Genomic DNA, 22,640 nt, shown 5'->3' with positions numbered 1-22,640 from the left:
GAAACTCTGGGCCATTTCAGCAGTACAGTTGGAAGGCGGGGGAAGGACTGCATCCAGTTTCACTCCCCTGCTGTGCAGCAGATGTGCCCCCAGGAACAACCACAGTGTGAAGTTGTCAGGTTTCCAAAAGAATTTAGCTAATGGGCTTCATTGCTCAGAGGGCTCAAGTTCTGAAGAATCAACTCAAAGGTAGGAGACAAGTAAAGGACTTCAGGCTTCGGAGAGTGAGTGAGGGATGTCATTTTTTTTTTCCTAACCTTGGGTATTCTCATTTGCCCCGCCCAAAAGTCGAAGCAGCTACTCTTGCATAAAGGGAAAGAAAGCAGACATGAATGCTTAAATGTGTTCAAAGCCAGCTGATTCAAACTTTGGGAAAAAGTTCTCGGCAGTGGAGAGGGCCGGAATATTGAAGGAGCTCTGCAGCATCTCCTCCAGAGGCATTTTGAACAATCTCTCTCCCTCGAATGGCTTAGGTGTACAGGTAATGGGAAAAGCTGACTCAGGGCTGCCTCCAGGCTTAGCATAAAATGTATTCTGGGTGCCACTGTCAGCATTAGGGAATGAAAATCACTGGCAGGAAGGCTAATGGTATACAGCTCAGATTCCCCCCAGGGAAAAAAAGTTTATGAAATTTAACTTTAGTAACTTGAGTCATGAGCTGCTTGTTTTCTGCAAACATCAGAGTTAATAGCACCTGTACCTATAAACTAGTTCACTTCATCGCATTTCCAGATCCGTTTTCCTTTCCACCTCAGAACAACTGTTTACTTTGTACCAGAAATTTCCTTGAGATTTAGACAGAGCCATGGAAATCAGTTGCCAGCCTGTTGCTGTGAGCTGTGAGGCAGAGGGAAGTCCTCACCCAGTTTCCTGCCTGCCACTCCCAGTGGTGCCTCAGACTGGATGTTCTTGAGCTCCGGGTGATGGGCAGGGAAGTGATATTGTGTTAGGGTGGGGAGTCTTCTGGGAAGTGGGGCTGACTCCCCTTCAGCTTGGGCCCTGTGAGCCCCACTCACACCGCTCCATCACCCAGGGCTGTCTGTGCACTGACTATCTCAACGATTGCCTGAGGCCAAAATTTAATTCCTTAAGGGAATTTTAAGTAGAGTAGCCCAAGATGGGAGTTTTACCAGTGGAAGAAAGGGACATAGGAAGAGTGGGTTTGAAAGGAGAGTTGTAAAGACGACGTTCCGAACCCCATCCATCTTTCCCCTGGGATAATTTTTATGTACATTTTTATGTCAAGTTTTAATTTTTTCCTCCCCTCCTTAGGTGGGACAGGAGGGCTCAAGTGGGCTGGAGTTGGTCATTTCCCTTTGCCTGAGTCTGTTAGGCTCCAATCATACCCAGCGAGTTAGGCTCTGGTTAACTAGTTTCCCCTGAGGGCAGACCTTGTTAAGAACAGCGGGCTCTGGTGTATTTCAGAATGGTTCCTTTTCACTTCTGGCTGGAAACTCAAGGGGATTTTTCTCCCATATTTACTGTGAAAACCTGGGGGTAAATCTCCCCAAATTGGGGGACCCAATATGACTGGATCCCCCTGCAGTTCGTAACTCTCACACTTGCCGATGTGGAGCCTGGTTTGTCAGTTATGTTCCGGTTTCCCACCTGCCCTGGTTGCCGAGGTTTTCTGCTTCTGAATCTCCACCCTAGGGAGCCTGACTCCCGTCTCCTCCTGAATCCCCAGTCTGAGTTTTCCCTATGCCCTCCTCTGTCTTATGGATCCAAGGAGAGCTGTTGATTTTTATTTAATTCTGTTCGGCTTGTTACGTGTTAGGATGGAGGAGCAACTTCCAGGCTCCTCACGTGCAGAACCAGACGTTTCCCCAATACTTTTTTTGTTTCAATCAACATGATGTGGATATGAAACGTGTTAATTGGGCAGTTGAACTCATAGAAGTGAAGTATGAAAACATTTTTTTTTCCAGTCTTCTCCTTCAACTGCACTTTGGGGTAAGGAGAGGGGTTATTGAGTTCTTTTTCTTTCTTCCTTTTGAGAGTAATTAACATTCAATAAAATGTTCAGATTTTAATTGTTCAGTTTGATGAGTTTTGACAGCGGTACATACTCTAGGTTTCTCAGCCTTGGTGCTGTGGATGTTTTGGACTAGATAATTCTTTGTTGTAGGGAGATGCCCTGTTAATCTCTGGCCTCTACCCACCAGATGCCAGTAATGTCGCCCTTGTCATGACAATTAAAAGTGTCTCCAGGCATTGCCAAATGTTCCTTGGATGGCAAAACCACCCCTGGTTGAGAACCCCTGATGCACAAACAGCCATGTAACTACCATCCAAAAAGAAGATAAAGATCATATCCATTCCTCCGTGAGTTCCCTCAGGCCTTTGCATTACTCCTCCCTCCCCTGAAACCCATCTCTAATTTCTCTCCTCATAGATTCATTTTTGCCTACATTTGGACTTCGTATAGATTAAATCATACAGTATGTATTCTTTTTTCGGTCTGGTCTTTTTCATTTAACATGATATGTTTGCAATTTATCCATATTACTGCATTTATCAGTGGTTTGTTCTTTTTTTTTTCTTGCAGAATAGTGGTCTGTTGTATGAGTTTACCACAACTTGTTAATCTATTGCTTTTCAGGGACACTTCGGTTGTTTCTGATTTAGGGCTTTTGATAACGTTGCTGTAAACAGTCTGGGGAAGTCTTTTTGTGGACATGTTTTCATTTCTCTCAGTAAATTTCTAGGAATGAAATCGCTGGGCTGCAGGGTAAATGTACGTTTAACTTTTAATAAAGTGCCGGACACTTGTGCAGAGCGGTGATGCCGTTTCACACTCCCAGCCACTGTGTGAGCGTTACTCTCGGTCCACTTCACCTTCAGCAATGTCATCATCAGGTTTTTGCCAGGAGTGTTTATTTTAGCCCTTCTGGTGGGTATCTCTGTATGATTGTTATTTGCGCCTCCCTAATGACCAGTGACACTGAGCGCTCTTCCGTGTGCTTTTTGATCATTTATGTTCTTTTGTGAAGTGTCTGTTTTAAGCCTTTCCATGGTTGATTTGGAGAAGCCCCTGTTATACGCCCCCCCTCCCCTTCCCCCAGTAGGTTCAGGAACCTGCTGTGGTTCCTCGGGGACTGGGAAACCCTTTGCCATCTGAATAAATTGGTCTAAATTATCAAAATTACTATGAAGCGTGCCCATCCGTTTTTTGTTTTCTTCCCTGTTCCTAATGTACTGTGAAGTGATAGAGTGTTTTCCTTTAGTGAGGTCAGAAATACTCCTCCTGATCAGCCAGACAGGTAGACAAAACCACTTTTCTTTTCTTTGGGGTAGACTTCCAGTGCCCATAGCCTCCACACGACGACTGTCCCTACCTCATCCTCCACAGCTTTGCCAAACAGATGAACAGCAGGGACCTGTCCCCACACAAGGCAGTGAGTCACCTTTGTAATTCCATGCCTAAGGGAGTTTCTTGGTGAGGCTTTTTCTGGAAGCATTTTTCTTTTACAAGAATGTCTTTACAGAGTTAAAAAAAAATTAAGTTCTCTATCTAGAAAGATTCCTTTTTCTATCTAAGTTCTAATAACAGAACTTAACTATTTCCTTTTAGTTCTGTTGGAAAAGGAAAGGACTCATGAGCTGTCTTTGCGTTTGGTTTTTCTCCAACAGAATGATTTCTGATGCTCATGTGGTATTTTTCTAACCTGTCCTCCTTAGCTAACCAGACAGAAAAGTTTGTCTCTGAGTAGCTGAGGACCTGGTTTCTGAGTAGGGTCAGAGTGCACTTTGAAGAGGGAACATGGTGACCCCCAGAGGGAGGTGGTGTGTGTGTACCGATGAGGCAACGTGTCCAGAGCACTTTGGAAGCAGTAAGGCAGTTTCTCGTTCTTATCTCCAAATACCATTCCCCAGTGAAGCAACCAGGCTCCTTGGGAGGTTGGCTGATTCCATGTCTGGGATAAGACTGAGTCCGTCCTACCAGAAAGCAAACCAGCCAACCAAACAACCAAGCCAGAAAACCAGTGTAAGCTACTAGGATCGTGTCCTCAGGACTCAGGCTTTGAGTTGAGGTTCTCATTGACAAAGATGGGAAGATGTGAGCATTAACACGAATAATGACTGCAGTTGATTAAAACATATCAGATATATTTTAAATCCACGAGTTCATAATGACACTGAAAACACAAACAAAGCACATTCCAGTCTATGGAAAACACTACAGGGCAAAAGATCTGATTTCTTCAAAACATAAAAGATCAAAGGGAGAAAAAGGCAGAGGAGAAGAACTTATTTAAAGGAGACTTAAAAGATATATGAATCAGTTGTAACACTGCTTAGACCATGTTTGGATTCTGATTTGAACAAACTTCAGGTGTTAAAAAATTTTAGGAGCTAGTCTGGGAAAATTGATGGGTATTTGATTATGTTGAGGAATTATTATGAATATTTTAGATGTGATCATGACATTATGGTTTTATTTTTCTACCAGTTCTTCTCTTTTAGAGATAAATACTGAATTATGTACCAAAAAATAGGTCTAGGATTTGCTTCAGAACAGTTCTGTGACAGAGGTTCAGATGAGACAAAATGGCTGTGTGTTGGTAATTACTGTTTCTGGGTAATATTTGTAGGTTTATTATACTATTCTAATACAGAATATATTAGTATTTGAAATCTTTCATAAGTTAGAAACAAATGAAAAACATCTGAGTGTCCCTGCAAATTGTTGGTGTCATGGGTTAAAAGGCAGAAGTTTATCCAGGGAGAGATGACTACTGAAGTATAATTGACTTACAATAGTATTTTAGTTTCTGGTGTACAACATAGTGATTCAGTATTTTTGTACAATACAAAGAGGGGCCCTATCCTGATGGGTTTGTTCATAAGTATGTCAGAATGAAAAGATGGTAACCCACTGATCTAACCTGTCCCCAACGTTTCCCCCTTCACATTTGTTTATTAGCATTGTACTAATGTTAGGAACCTAGGGTTCTTGAGAAAAGGAATGAGATCGTGCACCCTCATCTCATATGGGGTCTTGGTTGTCCAAAACCCTTACTGAGGGACCCCCAACTGGGCCCACTCTCCTTTTCCATTCATTTCTCATACCTTAGAAAGGTGACCTCAAAGGAAATTTTGGAGAAGTTTTTTAAAAATATCTTTTCAAAGAAATTTTGTTTACCCCTTAATCAATGGAAAATAGAGAACATTTTCCAAAAGTGTTTATAGGCCTTATCTTTAAATAAACCAAGTGGAGGAGTTCTGAGAGCACGGCAGACTCAGTGGAGTTCATGTTTGTGCTCACAGCCTTTGAGCAGTTTAGGTGGGTTAAGGATGCCTAAAACAGTGGATGAGCTTCACCGTTCTCTCCATTTCCCATCAAAATGGAGCACAGTCTTTTTCTCATGGCTTTGCAGTCCTTACCCTCCTCAGATCAAAAGTAATGTTTCTGTGTCTCGTCTCAGAACTTCTCTCATCCTGAAGGAATCATCTCGCATTTTATTGTAAAGGCCCCGTAGATACTTACTGTTCATTTTGCAGCTCAGCCAGTCATGAATTTCAGACCCCATTTAGGTGAGTGGAGGAAAGCTGTTGGCTCAGCTTTCGTCGTCATCAGTCTGGGGAAGAGATTACCTACTTGGGGCCAGTCACAGACATCACAGCGTCTCATACAGTCCTTGCCCAACCAGAGGAAGAGGGAAGCCCCACCTCACAGCTGAAGAAACTGAGGAGGCATGGAGGCTGGGTCATCTGACCGAATTGCCTCTGGGAAATACACATGCTCTTTCTCCTAAGTCAGGAGGCCTCTTTCAGCTGTTAGGTGTGCCCCCTGCAGCTTGCATGGAAGTCTGCAAGTTCTTCATCGGCCAGTGACGTCGTCTCACAGAACTTGCATTTCTGTGGGAGGATGGCAGAGGGAACTCACAGTGAGCTCTGGAGGCCAGCAGTTAGCTGATCTTAAGGGTTGCTGGCATCTCCCAGCAAAGTGTAGTTGAGCTCTGGTCATCGCCAAGTACTCAGTGCCCCAGTAGCCAGAAAAGTCCAGTCCGCATTGTAAGGCACTAGTGATTGAGTGGTTGTAGGTCATGTTTATGTCCATCCATTCATTTCTACTGCTCTGCAGTGTCTGATGAATAATCCGTCAGACTCTTCTTTCTAGTTAATGTTAGGATAAGTTGGATGTATTTGGGAAAAGCCTGATTATTGTAAATTCAGCCAAACAGTTTCATGCATTAAAAACTCATGGCTTAGTCAGTAATCCTGGATTCAGAACTGAGTTTCTGTGGAATGAATTCCATCACTAACCAAGGATGTGTAGGTTTGAACCCTTTGGGTTAGCTGCCCATTACCCACCTTCAGAGATGCCCCTCCCTACACAGTTCAGTGGCCCCTGGACTCGGAGTTATTTTAAGAGTAGCAGGTGATATTCTACACTAAGCCATCTACATTCTTATATTTGCAAACAGCACAGGTTTGCAGCTTTTTCTTCAGATGCAGTGTCTGCAGTTTCTGAACCTGTCCCTGGTAGGTATTACTGCTACCAGGTAGTAGAAGCAAAAGAAAGCCTTATGTAAGCCTCAGATATTTTATATACACAATCAGCCATTTGTACTTCTTCCTTTAAAAAATAATTAAAGAAGCATGAATTTATTCATGAGCAGCAGACAGAGAAGATGCATCTGTAGCAATATTTAAAATACATGAAACATTTACATAGTTATAATAATGATAGTTATTGAGCCTTGTCCATTCCCAGGCCTGCCGGGCCATTTATGTCCTTTGTCACTAGTGCCCACAGCCATCGGTGGGGCTTTCAGCTCAGAGGTGTCAGGGAAGGGATGCTGTCTCGTCTCTGCCTTAGTCCAGAGCCTGAATCTTTGCTCTCCCACGGCCTCTAGCTGCATAGAGTACCGTCTTCTCACACCAATCTGCCTTCATTTCTGTCTGTTTCATGGACTCTGTCTCTAGCTGTACAGTCTTTCCATATCAGAGTGCAGCTGTGTGCACTTTCCTGGAATCCCCCTCATTTCTTCTGGCTTCTCCTGGAGCTTAGATGGCAGGTGTAAAAGCTACCACTCTGAACCCTGGGAGCCCTTGATTACTCCGTGCTCTTTTCTCCTCCCACGCCCTAAGCTGTTCTTGACTTGGAGATGCTCCACGAACAGTTCTATAGAGAAGAGCCCCTCTTTGCTTTCCATGCGGCTTAAAGCAGAAATCAAAAAATAAAAAGAAAAAAAAATTGCACAGCATTGTCCTCTTCAGTGTTCTCCCTTCTGTAGGGACAAGCATTGACTTTCATGTGGTAGCTATAAAATCCTCCTGCTCCTCCTTTAAACAGATTCATTACAGTTTTATGAGCGCTGTTTATTTACAGCAACTCCGCATAACAGGCTTAAGAAATAAAAAGTATTTATTAAAAAAAAAAGCACCTATTTCCATGCTTTCCTTTTTAAAGATTTGTGTGCTTTAAAATACTAGATTTTCAAAGTAATGTCTCAGTAGTAAGTGGCTAAAGAAAACAGGACTCTGGTTGCAGTTCGTTCCCTCTCTCTCTGAGCCTTAACTGTGATTTGATTATTCCAAGTCGTAATCCTTTCTACTGAACTGACCCAACTATACTAGTATAACTTACCCTGCTTTCTAAACTTACAGACAAAAATTCCTTTCTGAGATTCCGGGCCAATTTCTCATTTATCCTGCTGGCTCTCCTTATTGGCCAGAAGCTTTCTCCTCTAATCAAAGTGTCATTTTCTTTTAAGGAGGAGGGCTTTAACTTGCCCTTCTGTCTTTTCTTTCTCCTCCTTACTTCTAACCCGGAAGAAGTAATCTACTTTCTTCTTAAAAACCAGAGCAACTGCATCATTTCAACTGCTACCAAATCCGGCTTAAAATTGGAATATTATGGATTCTTTCTTCCACTAAAGTTACTATAGCAATTATCTCTTACTGTAATTAGATGGAAGGGAGCGTTGTTGATGGATTGAACGCTAGGTTCAGAGACAAAGACCCAATTGCTCACCCGGCTTTGTTGCTTGATTTTAGCAGTGAGCGAAAGTTACTCAGCTTCTCTGAACCTTGGTTCCTCAGTTATAATTTGGGGACAACTAAATTAAATATTTAATTCAAGTGGATTTTGTAAGGATTTAGTGATATGAGACCATGACTGGTACTTAATTTATTCACTGCATAAAAAACATACTAACATTTACTAAAGAGTTTATACAAACTATTTAAAAAATTAACCCCCCTGTTGGTAGGTTTAAAAAAAAAAAGAACGTTAATTCACAGTTAACCAATTTGCAAGAAAAACAATTATTAAACAAACATTTAGGAGACTGTTTAAACTCACATCAATTAAATGAATTCAAAGAGCATTGAGACGTGATTTCTTTTTATTAAATTAACACTAATTTAAAAAAAAGACCTGATTCTGGTGGCATTACCTATTGGTACAGTTCATTGGAAAAAATATGCATCAAATTGTATTAATATTCATACCGTTTAAGCTAGTAATCCCATTTCTGGGACTCTGTCCTAAAGGGATATTCTAAAATACTGACAAAATCTAGAAACATGATAATAATTATTTTATTATTACTTTTGATCTTAACAAACCTAGGAACAGCTTCAGTTTGTAATAGATTAAGTTGTGATGGACTATTTTGCAGCTATTATAATAAGAATAAAGACTTACTGAGCAGCACCTAAAAATGTTTATGATATAAAAAATATGCACATGTGATAATCAGGATGAGAAAAGTGCATCTTAAGGCTACATGGAAATAGACCCAAGTGATGATTATGTTAAGGTATTAATAGCATATGTTTCTTATTCCTTTTTTCCTGTTTCCCCAAATCTTTTGTACTATTACTTTTAAGATTAAAATTTGAATTTTAATCTAATGTATTCAATCTGAAAAAAATATTTGTTGAGTGCCATTATGTGTCTGGAAAATTTGCTGCAGCCATTTGGGTTTTTAAAAAAAACACCAGAATCTTTTCTCATTTTTTTACTCTAGGGCAATAAAAAAAGCAAAAAAATGTGCTTAGTGACTATTTAGAATAAGTACTTCATATGCAACCTAAGATTTAAGGTGCTATTGTGTGTAACCTAAGAGTTTAATGCCGGGCTGTCAGCTCAACTCATGTTACATAGAATGGTGTTCTGTCTCACGCTAGCCATCTGCTTTGGGACTCGTTCCAAAATTAACTTACTAGCTTAGTCAGGTCATTCCACTGAGGAAAATGGGATTACAGTGATATATTAACCATAACATCAATGTGAACAAGACTGTGAATAATACATCTCAAAGCTACACTACAGGTAACTGGATTGAAGTAAGCTAGACAAGGTCATTTGCAAAGTATTGTAGCATTATTTTAGTTGAAATTTTTATTGAAATAATTGTAGACTCACTCACAGTTGTAAGAAAGAGTATGAAAGATCGCTTGTTACACTTTGCCCAGTTTCCCCCAGTGGTAACATTTTACAGAACTATGGTACAGTTTTCCCGTCTTACTAAGATTTCCCGGGCTTTATTTGGACTCTTCTGCGTGTGTCTGTGGGTGTGGGTGTGGGTGTGGTTGTGGGTGTGGGTGTGGTTGTGGGTGTGCACGCGCACGCTTACAGGCAAGTGAATGACGTTCTATATAATTCCTGGGTAAGTCTGTGCAGCCTTCACCACAGTCAAGACACTAAACAATTCCATTGGCACAAGGATCCCTCCTGTTGCCCTTTTATAATCACACCCTCTCTCCCCTCCCCACCATCCCTAACCCCTGCTAACTGTTACCTTGTCTTCTATTTGTGACATCTTGTCATTTCAAAAATGGTATATAAATGGCATTATACAGTACGTAACCTTTTGAGCTGGATGGAAGTCCCTGGAGAATCTTCCAGGTTGTTGCGTGTATCAACAATTTGCTGCTTGTTATTGCTGAATAAGTCTTCCATGGTGTGATGTACTGCCAACCATGCATCTGGGCTGATTCCAGGTGTTTAGCTATTAAAATCATGCTGCCATGAACAGGTTTTTGTGTGACCATAAAGTCTTCCTATCTGAGATAAAAGTCCAAGACTGCAATTGCTGGGTCATAGAGTAATTTCAGGTTTAGTTTTAAAGGAGACTGCCAAGCTGTTTTCTAGAATGTCTGTACTGTGGGTTTGAGAGACATACCCCAAGTATGTATGGGAGAATTTTTTCTTTGCCATATTATTCTGAGGTCAAGTTTGTGACACTTTCCTTTAGCTGAACTAACCAAATAGTTTTGCTACAGATACTAGATTTAGAAAACTGCATCAGGGCATATTAGACGCTCCTCCCTCCCAACCCTCCCCACCTCCAAAAAGCATTCACTTAACTCTTAATAGTCTAGCTTTACACAGTGGGTCAGTTTGAGATTCTTGGCTGCTCCAGTCTCTGGATACCTAACAAAAAGGACTCAGCTCTCCCTTGGTCAATGTTGGGCCCAGTCTCCTTCATCAATACCAGGATATTGGTCTGCACATAATTTGTTTTTTTCTTCCTTGTTTGACAATCTTACTGACTTTCTGAAGAAAAAAATTCATTTTTTGAAAGGATTTTTGGACACGCTATACCAGCATCTTCATTTTGCACTGGCCAGAAACAAATGCACTGGAGTAGGAGGAACAGACCCATGTTTGAGTCCTTCCTCTAATTTGCTGTGTCACTGTAAATACATCAGTCACTGTCCCTAAGTTTGCTCAGCAGGATAAAATGCTCTCAAAGTCTAGTGTGCATCAGAATCACCTGGAGGACCTACAGGACACCAGTTACTAGGCCCCGCCCCTGGAGTTTCTGGTTGAGCAAGTCTAGAAAGGAGCAAGAGAATCTGCCTGACTAACAAGTTCCCAGGTGATGCCAGTGAGGCTGGACCAGAGACAACACCTTGAAAACCCAGGCCAGATTACCTTAAAGTGCCCTCTGGGCCCAACAGTTAATAACATCCCCTCACCTTCTTCCTCCAAAAACAAACAAAAACCTCTTAAGTATGCTTCTGGTGAAATAAGTTATGCATCTGCCCCCGCCCCCCCCCCCCCCCGCTTTTTAAAAGTGATCCAGATATACAGTGGAATATAATGCAGCCATTAAAATGCCATAGAAGAATATTCATTGTCATGGAAAGATTACCACAGTATGTTAGGTTAAAAGGAAGCTATATACTACAAAACAGCATATACAGAAATACCAGTTATACATAGAAAATAAATCTAAAAGGATACATCCAAAATATTAATAGTAGTTATCTCTGAATAATGGAGTTAAATTTTTTTTATTTTCCTCTTTCTCTATGTTTCTGCGTTTTCTCATTTTGTCTATAATATATTTATAGATGAGTTATTAAAACAAAGTCTTACAATAAGCAATACAGGTCTTGACTTCTCTAAGTTTTAATAATTACAGTAAAGAACTTGTTGAATATCAACCAACACAAATAAGGCTGCTCAACCAAGAAAGAAAATTGTCCAGGACAGTTACAGAGGCAGCTACAACCTTCCTCAGCCTTTTTCCTAAAAACTATGGGAGATCACTTTGTGCCATTCTTTTTACTTGACAGAATTCTGCACTCATGCACCTGAATAGACCTGGCCCAGGACCACTCAATACCGCATCCCTGCCTGATGTTTCCTGGCACTTTTCCACTGTTACCTAGTGGGACCCACGGCCCCGGCCTCACAAGCTAGTCCCTCCTCCCTTCTGGACAATGGGTTGGAAAGTATTTTATGTGGATGAAGCAAGTCTCTCCTTTGGTTCCATCTCTATTAGAAATCATATTTGCAGCTAAAATAGGAGAGTTAAAATATCACAGAAATAAATCTCTTTAGATGACAGGAACCAGTTATCTGCTATGGAAAGTTGTTTTTGTCTCCATGTGGGTTTGTGTCCCCTCCTGGAATTTCTCATCGTACTGATGTCCCAAGTACGTTGTCTTCTTCAACACCCATGCTTCTCCACGTTAAGATAGATCAGAGCAAGTGTGGCTTCCTTGAGATACGATTTATTAAAGTGTCTTCACTGCTGAAAATTTTAATGAATTGATGCTATAGAAAAACAATCCATTTCTGAGCCCAGGTAACTCCATTTCTGAATAATGCCTCATTTGATCAGAGGCATGTTGCCAATAGGGTAGTGCAGTGGTGATTTTCAAAACACCACTCTTGTCCAGAGCTGCAGTGGTACCGCCGTTTCTTTCTGCCCAGTTCCCTCCTGTACACATTCTGTAGGAACGTGAAATTGAAAGGACCTTTTGATTTCTGAGTGACGGTGTATTTATTGTGGTAGCACGGTTTAACAGTATTCATTTTAACACCCACCCACATTGGTATCGTAGAATTATTATTTCTGTTAACAAATATGTTTTGTGCTTGAGAAGACATATTTTTATGTAATAACTAGACTGTTGCCATATGAACGCTTGCCTCATGGGTTTGCTATCATTAGCGAAGTTACTGGATTTGCCTTATATAACTGGGAGCTTCAGTGACTGCTCAGAACGGCTGGTTCCCTGCAGGGCTGCGGGGGCACCATCGCGCACCAACAAGGCTCCACAGTCTGCTTACCCTGAGAGGAGTGATGAGAAACTTACATCTAGAACTTTCTTTTTTTGTTGAAGAATAGGCTCAAGACCCAGGAACTGCTGCATTTGTCCTCGTGTTCAGCCCCATCTGGACATGAAGAGGCATCAGTCCTCTTTCTTTCACATGTACCACTGTCTTCTGGTCCTTCACACACTGCCGTCCGCTAGAAAACACAGCTGTGCTTTGCTTCACTGCTCCCTGGTAGATGAAAACCAACAAGCCCTTGATTGCTCTGTAAATTATCATAGTGCATCCATGGCCTAGAGAAAAGACAAAGTAAAGGTCTAAATCACGTCACAGACACTGATCTTACTTGCTTTTTTCCTCCTTTCTGAAGGCTTTTAGCAAATTCATGAGGAAACCCTGGAGTTGGAAGGCTGCCCTGATGTTTCCTTAATCTAGTATTTCTGTCCACATTTAAGAGGATGTAGAATTGTTGTCATTTAAGAGGGATGGTATCTTCCTCTTTGTATTGCTTCTCACATCTTTGGTCCTTTGTTCCCTCCTTCCTGTTTGCTACGAGTTCATTTAGCAAAGCCAGCATCTTTTAGTGGAAAGAAGTTTCTGCCACCCTGGGCCATGCCAGGTGTTCCTGCCTCTCCTTGTCACAGCATTCATAATCAGAGTCACAGCTACCTCGTTCAGGCGACGGCCTTGGAAATTTCACTTCCTTTCATAACCCAAGTATGGTCTTTTTCTGCCAGCAGTTGTTAGGTGTCTGTCTTAAACCTACTCTACCGTATTATAATCCTAGTAGGGTGTTGACTGTCTCCCCCACTCACATGTTAGCACCTGGAGGGAGTGCCTTCTTCTTCTCAGTGGGGTCTGTGATGGGACATTTACTGGCACAGGGATGGTACTTAATGGTTGAATGAATGGAATGAATGAAGCCAGCCTGTCAGCCCAGAGAGGAAAATCTTACACATTTATTCAGCTCAAATAGCTGAATCCAGTTCGGGATCAGCAGATACAAACTACTATGTACAGAATAGATAAACAACAAGACCCTACTGTAGAGCACAGGGAACTATACGCAATACCTTGTAATGGCCTATAATGAAAAAGGATATGAAAAGGAACATATGTATATGTATAACTGAATCACTATGCTGTACACCAGAAACTAACACAACATTGTGCATCAACTATACTTCAATTTAAAAAGAAAATTCAAACACAGAAGTACTCAGAATGAAAAAAAGAAGTTGAGTCCAGGTGTCATCTACACAGGCCTGATTGATGCTGAATTAGTGAGTCAGGAAACACTGTGTCACCCCATTGTTATTTAAGACTTGAAATAAATAAACGGTATGCTTGAGAAAGTCATTCTCTTTTATTACTTTTATATTTATATTTATAGTGTGTATTTTATTTTGTAAATGAAGTTTGATCCTAGAAACTGGGTTTTATAATAGAAGGTATAAACTCTATTCTATGCCAAAAATATATATATATATATATTTTTTTTTTTAAGTCTACAGTACCCTTAAAAAGGAACATATTTGTGTCTGGCTCTGCTCCTTACTCTAAAGAGGCTTTTCTAAAGCGCACAGTTATTTTGAAACTCACATTTTACAGCATTTTACAGTTTTATCTGTCTTGTTTAACACACCTCAAAGCATTTATGTACCTTTTTTTCAATGTTAATTTTATCTTGTGCAGTCTGCTTCGACAGCACATCTTTTTATTGATTGAAATTGCAAATACATTGAGGAATAGAATTTCATAGTATAATTTTGTTAACTAAGATAAAAAGAACATTCAGAAGTGTTTAACATATTGTGCAGTTGTATGGAAGCCTTATAGAGGTAGCGTTCGGCCAGCTATTACAGCAGCCTGGCCCTGTTTATTGTGGTTTAAGAAGATTGTTTTTAGACGGTGACTCAAAGTAGAGACATTATTTTTAGGCTTTTTCACTCTCTCTCCCCCTTTCCATTCTCAAGTGTCCAAATTCAGGTGCAGAGACCAGAGGGAGTCAGACCTTCCAGCCAACATGAAAAGAGTCCCGTCTTCTCTAGTTTCTAATAATTACTTGTAGTTTTGTAGCTGGATATTCCAGGAAGGTGGCAGCGGAGCCTGAAGCTGTAGCTGTACTCACAGACTCTGAAAAGCGTTCAAACTTTTACTTTTGGGAATAAAACTGAAAAGATGAAATACAGGGATTTTTCTCAGTGTAGTGGAACAAAATAAAATTATCCCCTCTTAAAATAAATGGCAGTTAGGGAAAGCAATTTTTCCTGTCATGGCTAAAAGCTCGGGAACACAAAATCAGCATTTGGAATGTTAACTCACAATGTTTTAAATAAAAAGAAGCTAGAATGCATTGTACAGTTCCTGTTCCCAAGGATGATTGCAGTTTTCTTGTTATTAAGTCCTGCAAAATGCATAGTGTACTTGGCAGGCAGCACTATAGAAAGTAAAGATGAAAAAAAAAGACGTATTAGGTCAAATTTAAAGTTTTTTCTTTTTTGGTGGGGGGCTCCATTTTGCATTATTTATTTTAATCAGCTCACCCTCTTATGTAGTTTTATCCATCTTGAGTCCATATTCACAGGCATGCGGAAAAAAACAAGTCTTTAACAGTTGAGGCAATAGTGAAGATTTAAAGTCCCCAAACCCCTGCAGCTTTGTCTCAATCATCTGTAAACTTACCGTGGGAACAGCCTGGATAAGGAATCAAAATTTCTCCCTGAACCCATCATTGCTACTGACTAGCTTTGTATCTTGAGCAAGTCACCTAATTTTTCTGAGCTTCTGCGTCATCATTGGTAGAACAAAGTTTCAAATGCCTGCTTTACCTCAATCACCAGACTGGGCCGGGGATGAAGAGTCAAAATAGGAAAGTGTTTTACAAGTTTCAGTTATGTCCTGTTTTAATTCCCATTTTGCAGACAAGGGAAGGCTGAGAGAGGTTAGCAAGCTTGTGGAAGGTCACAAAGCAATGTAATTCTAAATGTCAGCATTTTTCAGCATTGGCACTGGCAACGCTTTGAGACTGATCACTCTTATGAGGGACTGTCCTGCACATTATTGGATGTTTAACAGCATCCCTAGCCTCTACCCACTAGGTGCCAATAGCATCCCCCACATTGTGCCAACCAAAAACATCTCCAGACCCTGCCAAGTGCCCCTGCTGGGCAAAATCGTCCCAAGTGGAGAACCACTGGTCTGTATGATTCGAGAGTTCAAGTTCTTAACTGTATTTATGGAGACGCTGATCATCATCGGTTATTCTCAGAAGTTCCTGGTTTGGGATACTCCATGACATAGCACTTTTCAGAATTAAAAAGATAACTGGTTTTCATCCATCATCTTTCTGTGTCTGAGTATTAGCAGTGGCATTTGTCTTCTTTGGAGGGTCTCTGTAAACTGTTCTTGGAGAAGCAGCATCTCCCGATAAACACTATCCACTGTGAGTCAGAAGCCAGATTCAACCACCCTTACGTCTCCTTCCCTGCGATTCTGTGATCATCCCTGGAGGCCCAGCTGGTCCCTCTTCAACGGCCCCTTCTCATCGGAATAGTCATGGGCTCCTGATATCTGTCATCAGCTGAGAGGCCAGGGAGAGAAACCTATGTATTTTCATAACAATTGTCTCACTTACTCTTCACAATAAGCTCTGGAGGTCTGCGTCAGTTGTCCATGTTTACATTTTGCTTGGGAATCTTAACCTTCCTTCTTGGCCTGCTCCTTCCACTGGGGTTTTCTCACTGCCGAACTAGATACAGAAACTCAGCAGGAAGTTGATATGGAAACCCAGCATGTGCCTCTCTCACCAGCACAGGATGAAGAGTAACATCCTTCTGAATTACTCACCATTAAGCAGGTGCCTTCTGCCCTGCGTGACTCTTGCTTTTCCTTTTCCCTTTAACAGGGATCATTAAATACAAGCCTCCTTCAACTGTGTATGGGGACTCAAGTACCAACTGTCCAAGAGTAGAATGTTTTTGCTTCTGTGGCTCACTCTTCCCCTGACAAAAAAGGCCTGGGACCAGCTTTCCAATCCTCCCACAGCGTTTCCCCATCTTTCTCTCTCGTCTGCATTCCGCTGCCTTCCTGACACTGGCAACATCCCCAATTTATTATCACCCCTGAACTAAAACTTTCTGAACGCTTACGAGTGACTGTATTGTTAGTTTCTCCATTATCTAAAACTGTTGGGGAATTAGACTCATTTGATCTGGGCCTTATCAACTAGTCTGAAAATATTCCGTACCTAAGCCTCTAAGAATTAGCCTTTTTAAAAACAACTGAGGTTTAAGATAAATAGCTACTGACAAGCACAATGAATAGAATTATGTGCTGAATGTGATTAAAAGCATTGACATGACCTAAAGAGAGGCTGGTGTAATTACAGGTCGTGATGGGGACCTGGAATTGTCCAGGAATCTTTGAGACTCAGAATTCTGCTTATGGAAGGTCCAAAACAGCCATTTGAACCAATGGGAAAAAGAACTGGATTACTTCACATTGATGCAACTTTAGTGTCAATTAAAACATTTTTTTTCTATAAAGTGCATGTGAATGATTTTAATTACTGTAGAGTTTATTTTAAAAAGGACTCACTGGCTCCTGCTGTAAAATGGCCATGTCTGGCTGGACCAAGAGTCATTTTTCTTTGTAGACCAGTGAGCATCCTTACTCATCAAACTCACCTGATTCAGGTTTGATGCGCACTTGGCCATTTCATCGTGTTATAAAAGGAAAGCACTGTGGGTTTTTCTTCCTTTTCCAGGTGGCCTTTTTGAAGATGTAACTGCGGGGGCCGTCACATTCCTCTCCACAGCACAGGGTGCACCGGTGGCTGGCAGTCGGCCCAATGGGCAACAATGACAGAGACAAGAACCCAGCTAGAGAGTGAGGGCAGTGCATGGCAGTCTTGAGTTTACTTGTTTGCATATATTCTCTCAGAGAAGAGTTAACTTGAAATCTTTGCAAAACCCAAGGCTGTGAAGAAAGTCACAGTAGCAGGCTGAGCGAGAAGTATGGAATTCACGTCTCCATTTCCTATGGAGAGGAGCATTCAAATATGTGCTGAGTCAGCACCACCTGGAGAGATCTAGCTGGTGGAGACCCATCTGTCCCGTGTGGAATGCAGCGAGGCGCTTCGTTGGTGGAACCAAATGTTAGCTGCCCTAAATCCTAGGACATAAACTTTCAGAGAACTTCTCAGCTTCATATAAAAACTTTTTTTTTTAAATAAAACATGGAATTTTGTGTACCTTATTAGGAGGAGCTGCTCAGTAAATAAATGTTTGTTGAATGTGTGATTATCAAATTAAAGGTTTTCCCAGTTATACAAACCTGCACGTGTTCCTTCTGTTCTTTATTTCCTTTACCAAATACTACGGTGGATCGATACATACAGCTCACTGGCGTCCTGTTACAGAGTTGTCTTAGTCCCTGTGTGCCAGAGCAGGTGATGAGAAACCGCTGAGGAGGACAGAGCTGGCGCGGGGCCCACTGGGCACAGCCCCTGTCTCAAGTTCATAGAGAAGGTTTGAGACTTGTCCCTAACCACACAGTCCCTACCGCCAGGCTGATCCTTCTTGCCCACTTCTCATTCAGGAGGACTGTCTCTATGAGCCAGGAGTGAAGGGGGCAGGGCACAACCTATAAAAGAATGACACAGCCCTGGAAGATATGACAAAAACTAGAACCAGCTAAGCCCATGATGGCGGAAGATTCGACTTCCAGTAGACCTAGAGCCTCATTATACACTCATTGTAATATGTTAACATGCCAAATGACACACCCACAGGCACCAGGGCAGTTCCCAGGCTGACCACAAAAGGCCAAAAAGTGGGCAGTGACCCAATTCCTAGAAATCCCCACCCCTTCCCCAAAATAGTTGGAATAGTCCTCCCACTTGTTAGCATATGAAATTACCCAGCCCACAAAAACTAACAACCCCGACACCGCCGGCCACTCTCCCTTCTGAAAAGGACTGCATTCTGCCTGTGGAACATGTACCTCTCTAAATAAACTCACTTTCGCTGTACTATGGCTTGCTCTTGAATTCTTTCCTGCATGAAGCCAAGGACCCTCACTTGGCCAGGCGCGTCCCAGGAATTTGCCTGAGACCTAGGACATGACTATTCTTTTGCTCCCCCTTCTCCAGCAACATCTGGATTTGCAGCTGTATCTGCTGCTCGTCAAGCCTACTGGTGTTAATCCTACCTTACAGGCCAACTAGTACCTCTTTACTCAAAGAAATCCTCAGTTTTCTGCCCCCTAATTTTCTAGCACCCTTAACACAGGGGTCACTGGCAGTATGATTTAGTGAACCTTTCCTGATTTCTTCTTCCTTGTAGTTTAACCAAAACATGGGTCGTACCAGCAGAGCAGTGGTGTAGCCCTCCTAATTCTGTAAGTGGTGGACAGACATAGCAATAAATCCTGTCTGATCCTGCAGAGTCATTTTATTAAGCACGGTTTGAAACACTGAAGTTCTTTTCAATCCTATGTCCAGGACTCACAGCCATAGAGGAGAATTGGTTTGACTTCACCAAAGCTACTAAACTCCCAGACACCTTGCTGACTTTTGGAGCTTTAGATTTCTAGTCTGTATAGAGCAAGGTTTCTCGACCTCAGCACTGTCTACAGTGTGGGCCAGATAATTCTTTATTGGGGGAGACTATCCTGTGCTGTGGGAAGGAAAAACATTTTGTTCTATATCTCCCTAGGTTCAGTGCCTGGGGCTTGCAAATCAAAACGGTTAGAAAGACAGATTAACAACAGAAAAAAAAAAAAAAAACCTCCACCAGTTTAATGACAGATACATCATCTGCACAGAAGTTTCACAGAGAAATCAGACTGTAGGAAGTGGCCAGACAATTGAGGTTTATATACCATCTTAGGCTAAACAGAGAAGAGAGTTTGGGACTTCTGGACAGGGGAGGCACTTATAGGAAGGGGAGGGAGGAAATGTGTGGTAAATAAGCACTGTCCTGTTGTGCAGATAATAGTTTCTCAGATGAAAAGAGTTGTCTCCAGGTGTAGTCCTTTTCCTGGTACAGAGACCTCTTTACAAATGGAAATTTCCTTTATAAATGTAAATTTCCTTTACAAAAGGGGAAATTTATACTTTATTTTTAGGCAGTTAAGGGGAGGTTAAAAAGCTTTTCTTGTCTCTGCCACTTTTCAGTTGTCTTTGGCTCAAAATAATCCTTCGTCAAAGTGGCATATTTAGGGATGACACATTCCGGTACCTTTCTGTGCCTTGGAGGATGTTAAGCAGCTTCTCTGGCCTCTACCCACCAGATGCCAGTAGCCTCCTCACCCTCCAGTTATGTTATGACTGCTGAAAATGTCTGCAGACATGGCTCTGGTGGCTGAAATCAACCCCACTTGAGCACCACTGCTATTGAGTCACAAGAACAAGATTTTGAACCCCCCCCAGGTTGCCAGAAAGAAGCTGAGTCCCCCTTAAACCGAGTTCCTCTGCTGAGTTTATGATTAACCTCTCTATCGAAGACATTCTTCTCTTTCTTATCCAACACCTGTTCTCCAGATTGAGGAGTATCAAAGGAAAGAGGGGATTGAAACCAAGTAGGGCCCTGTGGGCCCTCCTGGGCACAAAAGCCTTTCTGTGTCTCACATTTCTTATTTGCAGGAAAAAGACTTCAGTCTCTTAGGTCTCCCTGAATACCAAAGAGCAGGTTCAAATAGTTGCTCATCAGGGGAGTAAGGGAAAGCAGAAACAAAGAAGTAATCAAGAAACTATAGTGCGGTGATTAAAGCAGGGTCCTGGTTCCCTCTCAAGGAAGACACATAGCAACATCTGAGTTCCTCTGCAGGAACTAAGCCCCACCTGGGTGGGGGATGGCAACTTCAGGCTGACACAGATTCTGGAACATACCACCCTGTACCTCACCACCAGTCAGAAGAAAGTCACACACCCTGCAGCCCTCATCCAGATGCTGCCTTAACTTTTTTTTAAATCTTTTTTTGGTGGGGGAAGGTAATTAGGTTTACTTACTTATTTTTAGAGGAGGTACTGGAGATTGAACCCAGGACCTTGTGTATGCTGAGCATGCACTCTACCACTTGAGCTGTATCCTCCCCCTCAAATGTTGCCTTTAAAAACATCTCCCTGAAAACTATCAGGAGTTCAAGGTTTTCAAGCATAAGCCACCCGTTCTCTTTGCTCAGCCCTGCAGTAAACCTTTCTGTGCTCCAAACTCCCGTGTTTTGGTTTGTTTGGCCTCAGTGTACTTTGGGCACGTGAACTTGCATTTGGTAACAATTTGGTGGCTGCCTATTGGAATGTGTCACAGAGGCACAAAATCTGAGTCTTTTCCTGGCACGTGGCCTGACCTTAGTATACTCTTGTTTTTGCAAATGAACGCTGCTGATATTGGTGTGACTTGGTGTGACTATTTAAGAGTTCACTGTGTTTCCATCTAGTTGTTGGAGATTGGAATCAATTAGATGAAGCAGAGTTCAATCTGTGCATAAAACAGAATTTCATTCTAAGATAGTTTTTCTCTTTCTCGAAAAGAAATAAATCACTACCATACTAGTGTTTGTTTATAGTTTAGATGATAAAGATGCTTATAACTCATAGATAACTATTATTCAACAAAAGCCAGCTAGAAGAATATTCTAATTTACTAACCTTGTCTCTCTATGTCAAGTTGAGTCAAATGTAATTAAACCCCTTCACCTCTATCTGAGGTCTTAGAAGGAACCAAGCCAAAGAGAGGTAAGCCCACCTCCTTTGTGTTGGGGAGTGCAGGTGGAGGGGCTGGGAGAGACTGAGGGAGAGGCAGAATAAGAGGAAGACACATGCGTACACACACGCGCGCGCACACACACAGGGCAGATTTCTGTCTACACACTGTAGTTACCATGTGTGATATCGCATCTATTCATGCCACCTAAAGTCTTGTCATGGCAAAGTTCTCAAGCTCAGTCAGATTCCATTGGTTCTCCCAGGGATGGGAAGGGAGGGCCAGCACAGCTGAGCCAGTGCCCAAGCTGAACCGCTCACATCTAGTCACTGGGGAGCTCTGAGGGTAACATGTCTGAACCTGGGAGAGTCTAGTTCTTTGGGGCCACAGCAGGTGGGAAAAGAAGGGAAACAGAAACCTTTCTAGCCGTCTTTCTCTTTGTACAGAGAAACTTGCTTGTGTTGTGTGTGTGTGCATGCACGCGTGTGTGTGAGAGAGAGTCAGAGAGAAAGAGCCAGCATTAAAGAGATCTAAATTTAGTAAACCATGGAAGGGCTGGTGAGAATTGAAATAGGCCGCACAATCTTAACATTGACCTTTGAAAGTTGTTCCGTATTAACCTCCTTTGTCTTGTGTATCCAATTCCAGAATCTATGCCATAGCATTCCTAAATAATGGTGCACAGAATTTTGATATACTGTTAAGAAGTTACCAAGGACCAGAAGCATATAAAATATCAGATTTCCAGTCCACTTTTTTTTCCTCTCTCCAAAAACTTGTCACTTACAACATTGTGAGCAAAGAAAACCAAAGAGTGTTGCTTACCCCACAGCCCTTCAAGGGTTAAGGCTGGCCAACCGTGCCCTGTGAGAGACATCCAGGGTCAAAAACAGGATGAGGCCCTCTGTGCTTTGGACAGGATGGCCCCCTAGGGTGTTAGCTGTATATCTCAGGAAGAACTTTAAGGAATCTAAATTCTTACATCTTCCCATACACAGGAAAGCACTAAATTCATTAACTTGAGATACCGGTTCTTTGCAATTAGCAGTAATGTTTTACCAGGATGTACGCTTGACTGTGTGTATTCCTCAACCCGAAATCACATGATACTGGCTTCTCACCTCCCTCTTTGGAGATGTTTCCTCAGAGCTAACTGAATGGCTGTAACCTGCACTGTAGTCTACAATCAGAAAAACTTAAAACTCACAACTCTTGTGTTGTGTGTTTTCCCTTCAAGTCAACAGAGTGGTTATTTATTAAATCACACATCACTTAAATAAGTAGTTTTGTGAACGTGTTCTCACCTAGTATAATTACAGTCCCTAGACCCTGCTGCAAAGTTCTGCTGGTCACCCATTTTGTCAAACCAGTCTTCCAGGTTTGTTCATTGGACGTGTGTT

The 22,640-nt window shown here is 41.9% G+C and overlaps 1 protein-coding gene across 3 annotated transcripts in view; it reads left to right on the top strand.

Annotated features, from left to right (window-relative positions):
- Window positions 1-22,640, top strand: part of UBE3D (ubiquitin protein ligase E3D) — a 261,385-nt gene that overhangs the window by 114,197 nt on the left and 124,548 nt on the right. The window contains exon 10 of one of the 3 annotated variants that reach the window (XM_032484516.1): window positions 17,301-17,868. The exons of 1 other annotated variant lie outside the window; for it this stretch is intronic. In XM_032484516.1, coding sequence (XP_032340407.1) covers window positions 17,301-17,321 — 21 coding nt within the window. In that variant the 3' untranslated portion in view covers window positions 17,322-17,868. One more of the 3 variants, XM_032484515.1, reaches the window with a different exon arrangement.

The sequence above is a fragment of the Camelus ferus genome, chromosome 8 (assembly GCF_009834535.1).
Source record: "Camelus ferus isolate YT-003-E chromosome 8, BCGSAC_Cfer_1.0, whole genome shotgun sequence".
NCBI lineage: Eukaryota > Metazoa > Chordata > Mammalia > Artiodactyla > Camelidae > Camelus > Camelus ferus.
This window is presented reverse-complemented; position numbering and strand designations above follow the sequence as displayed.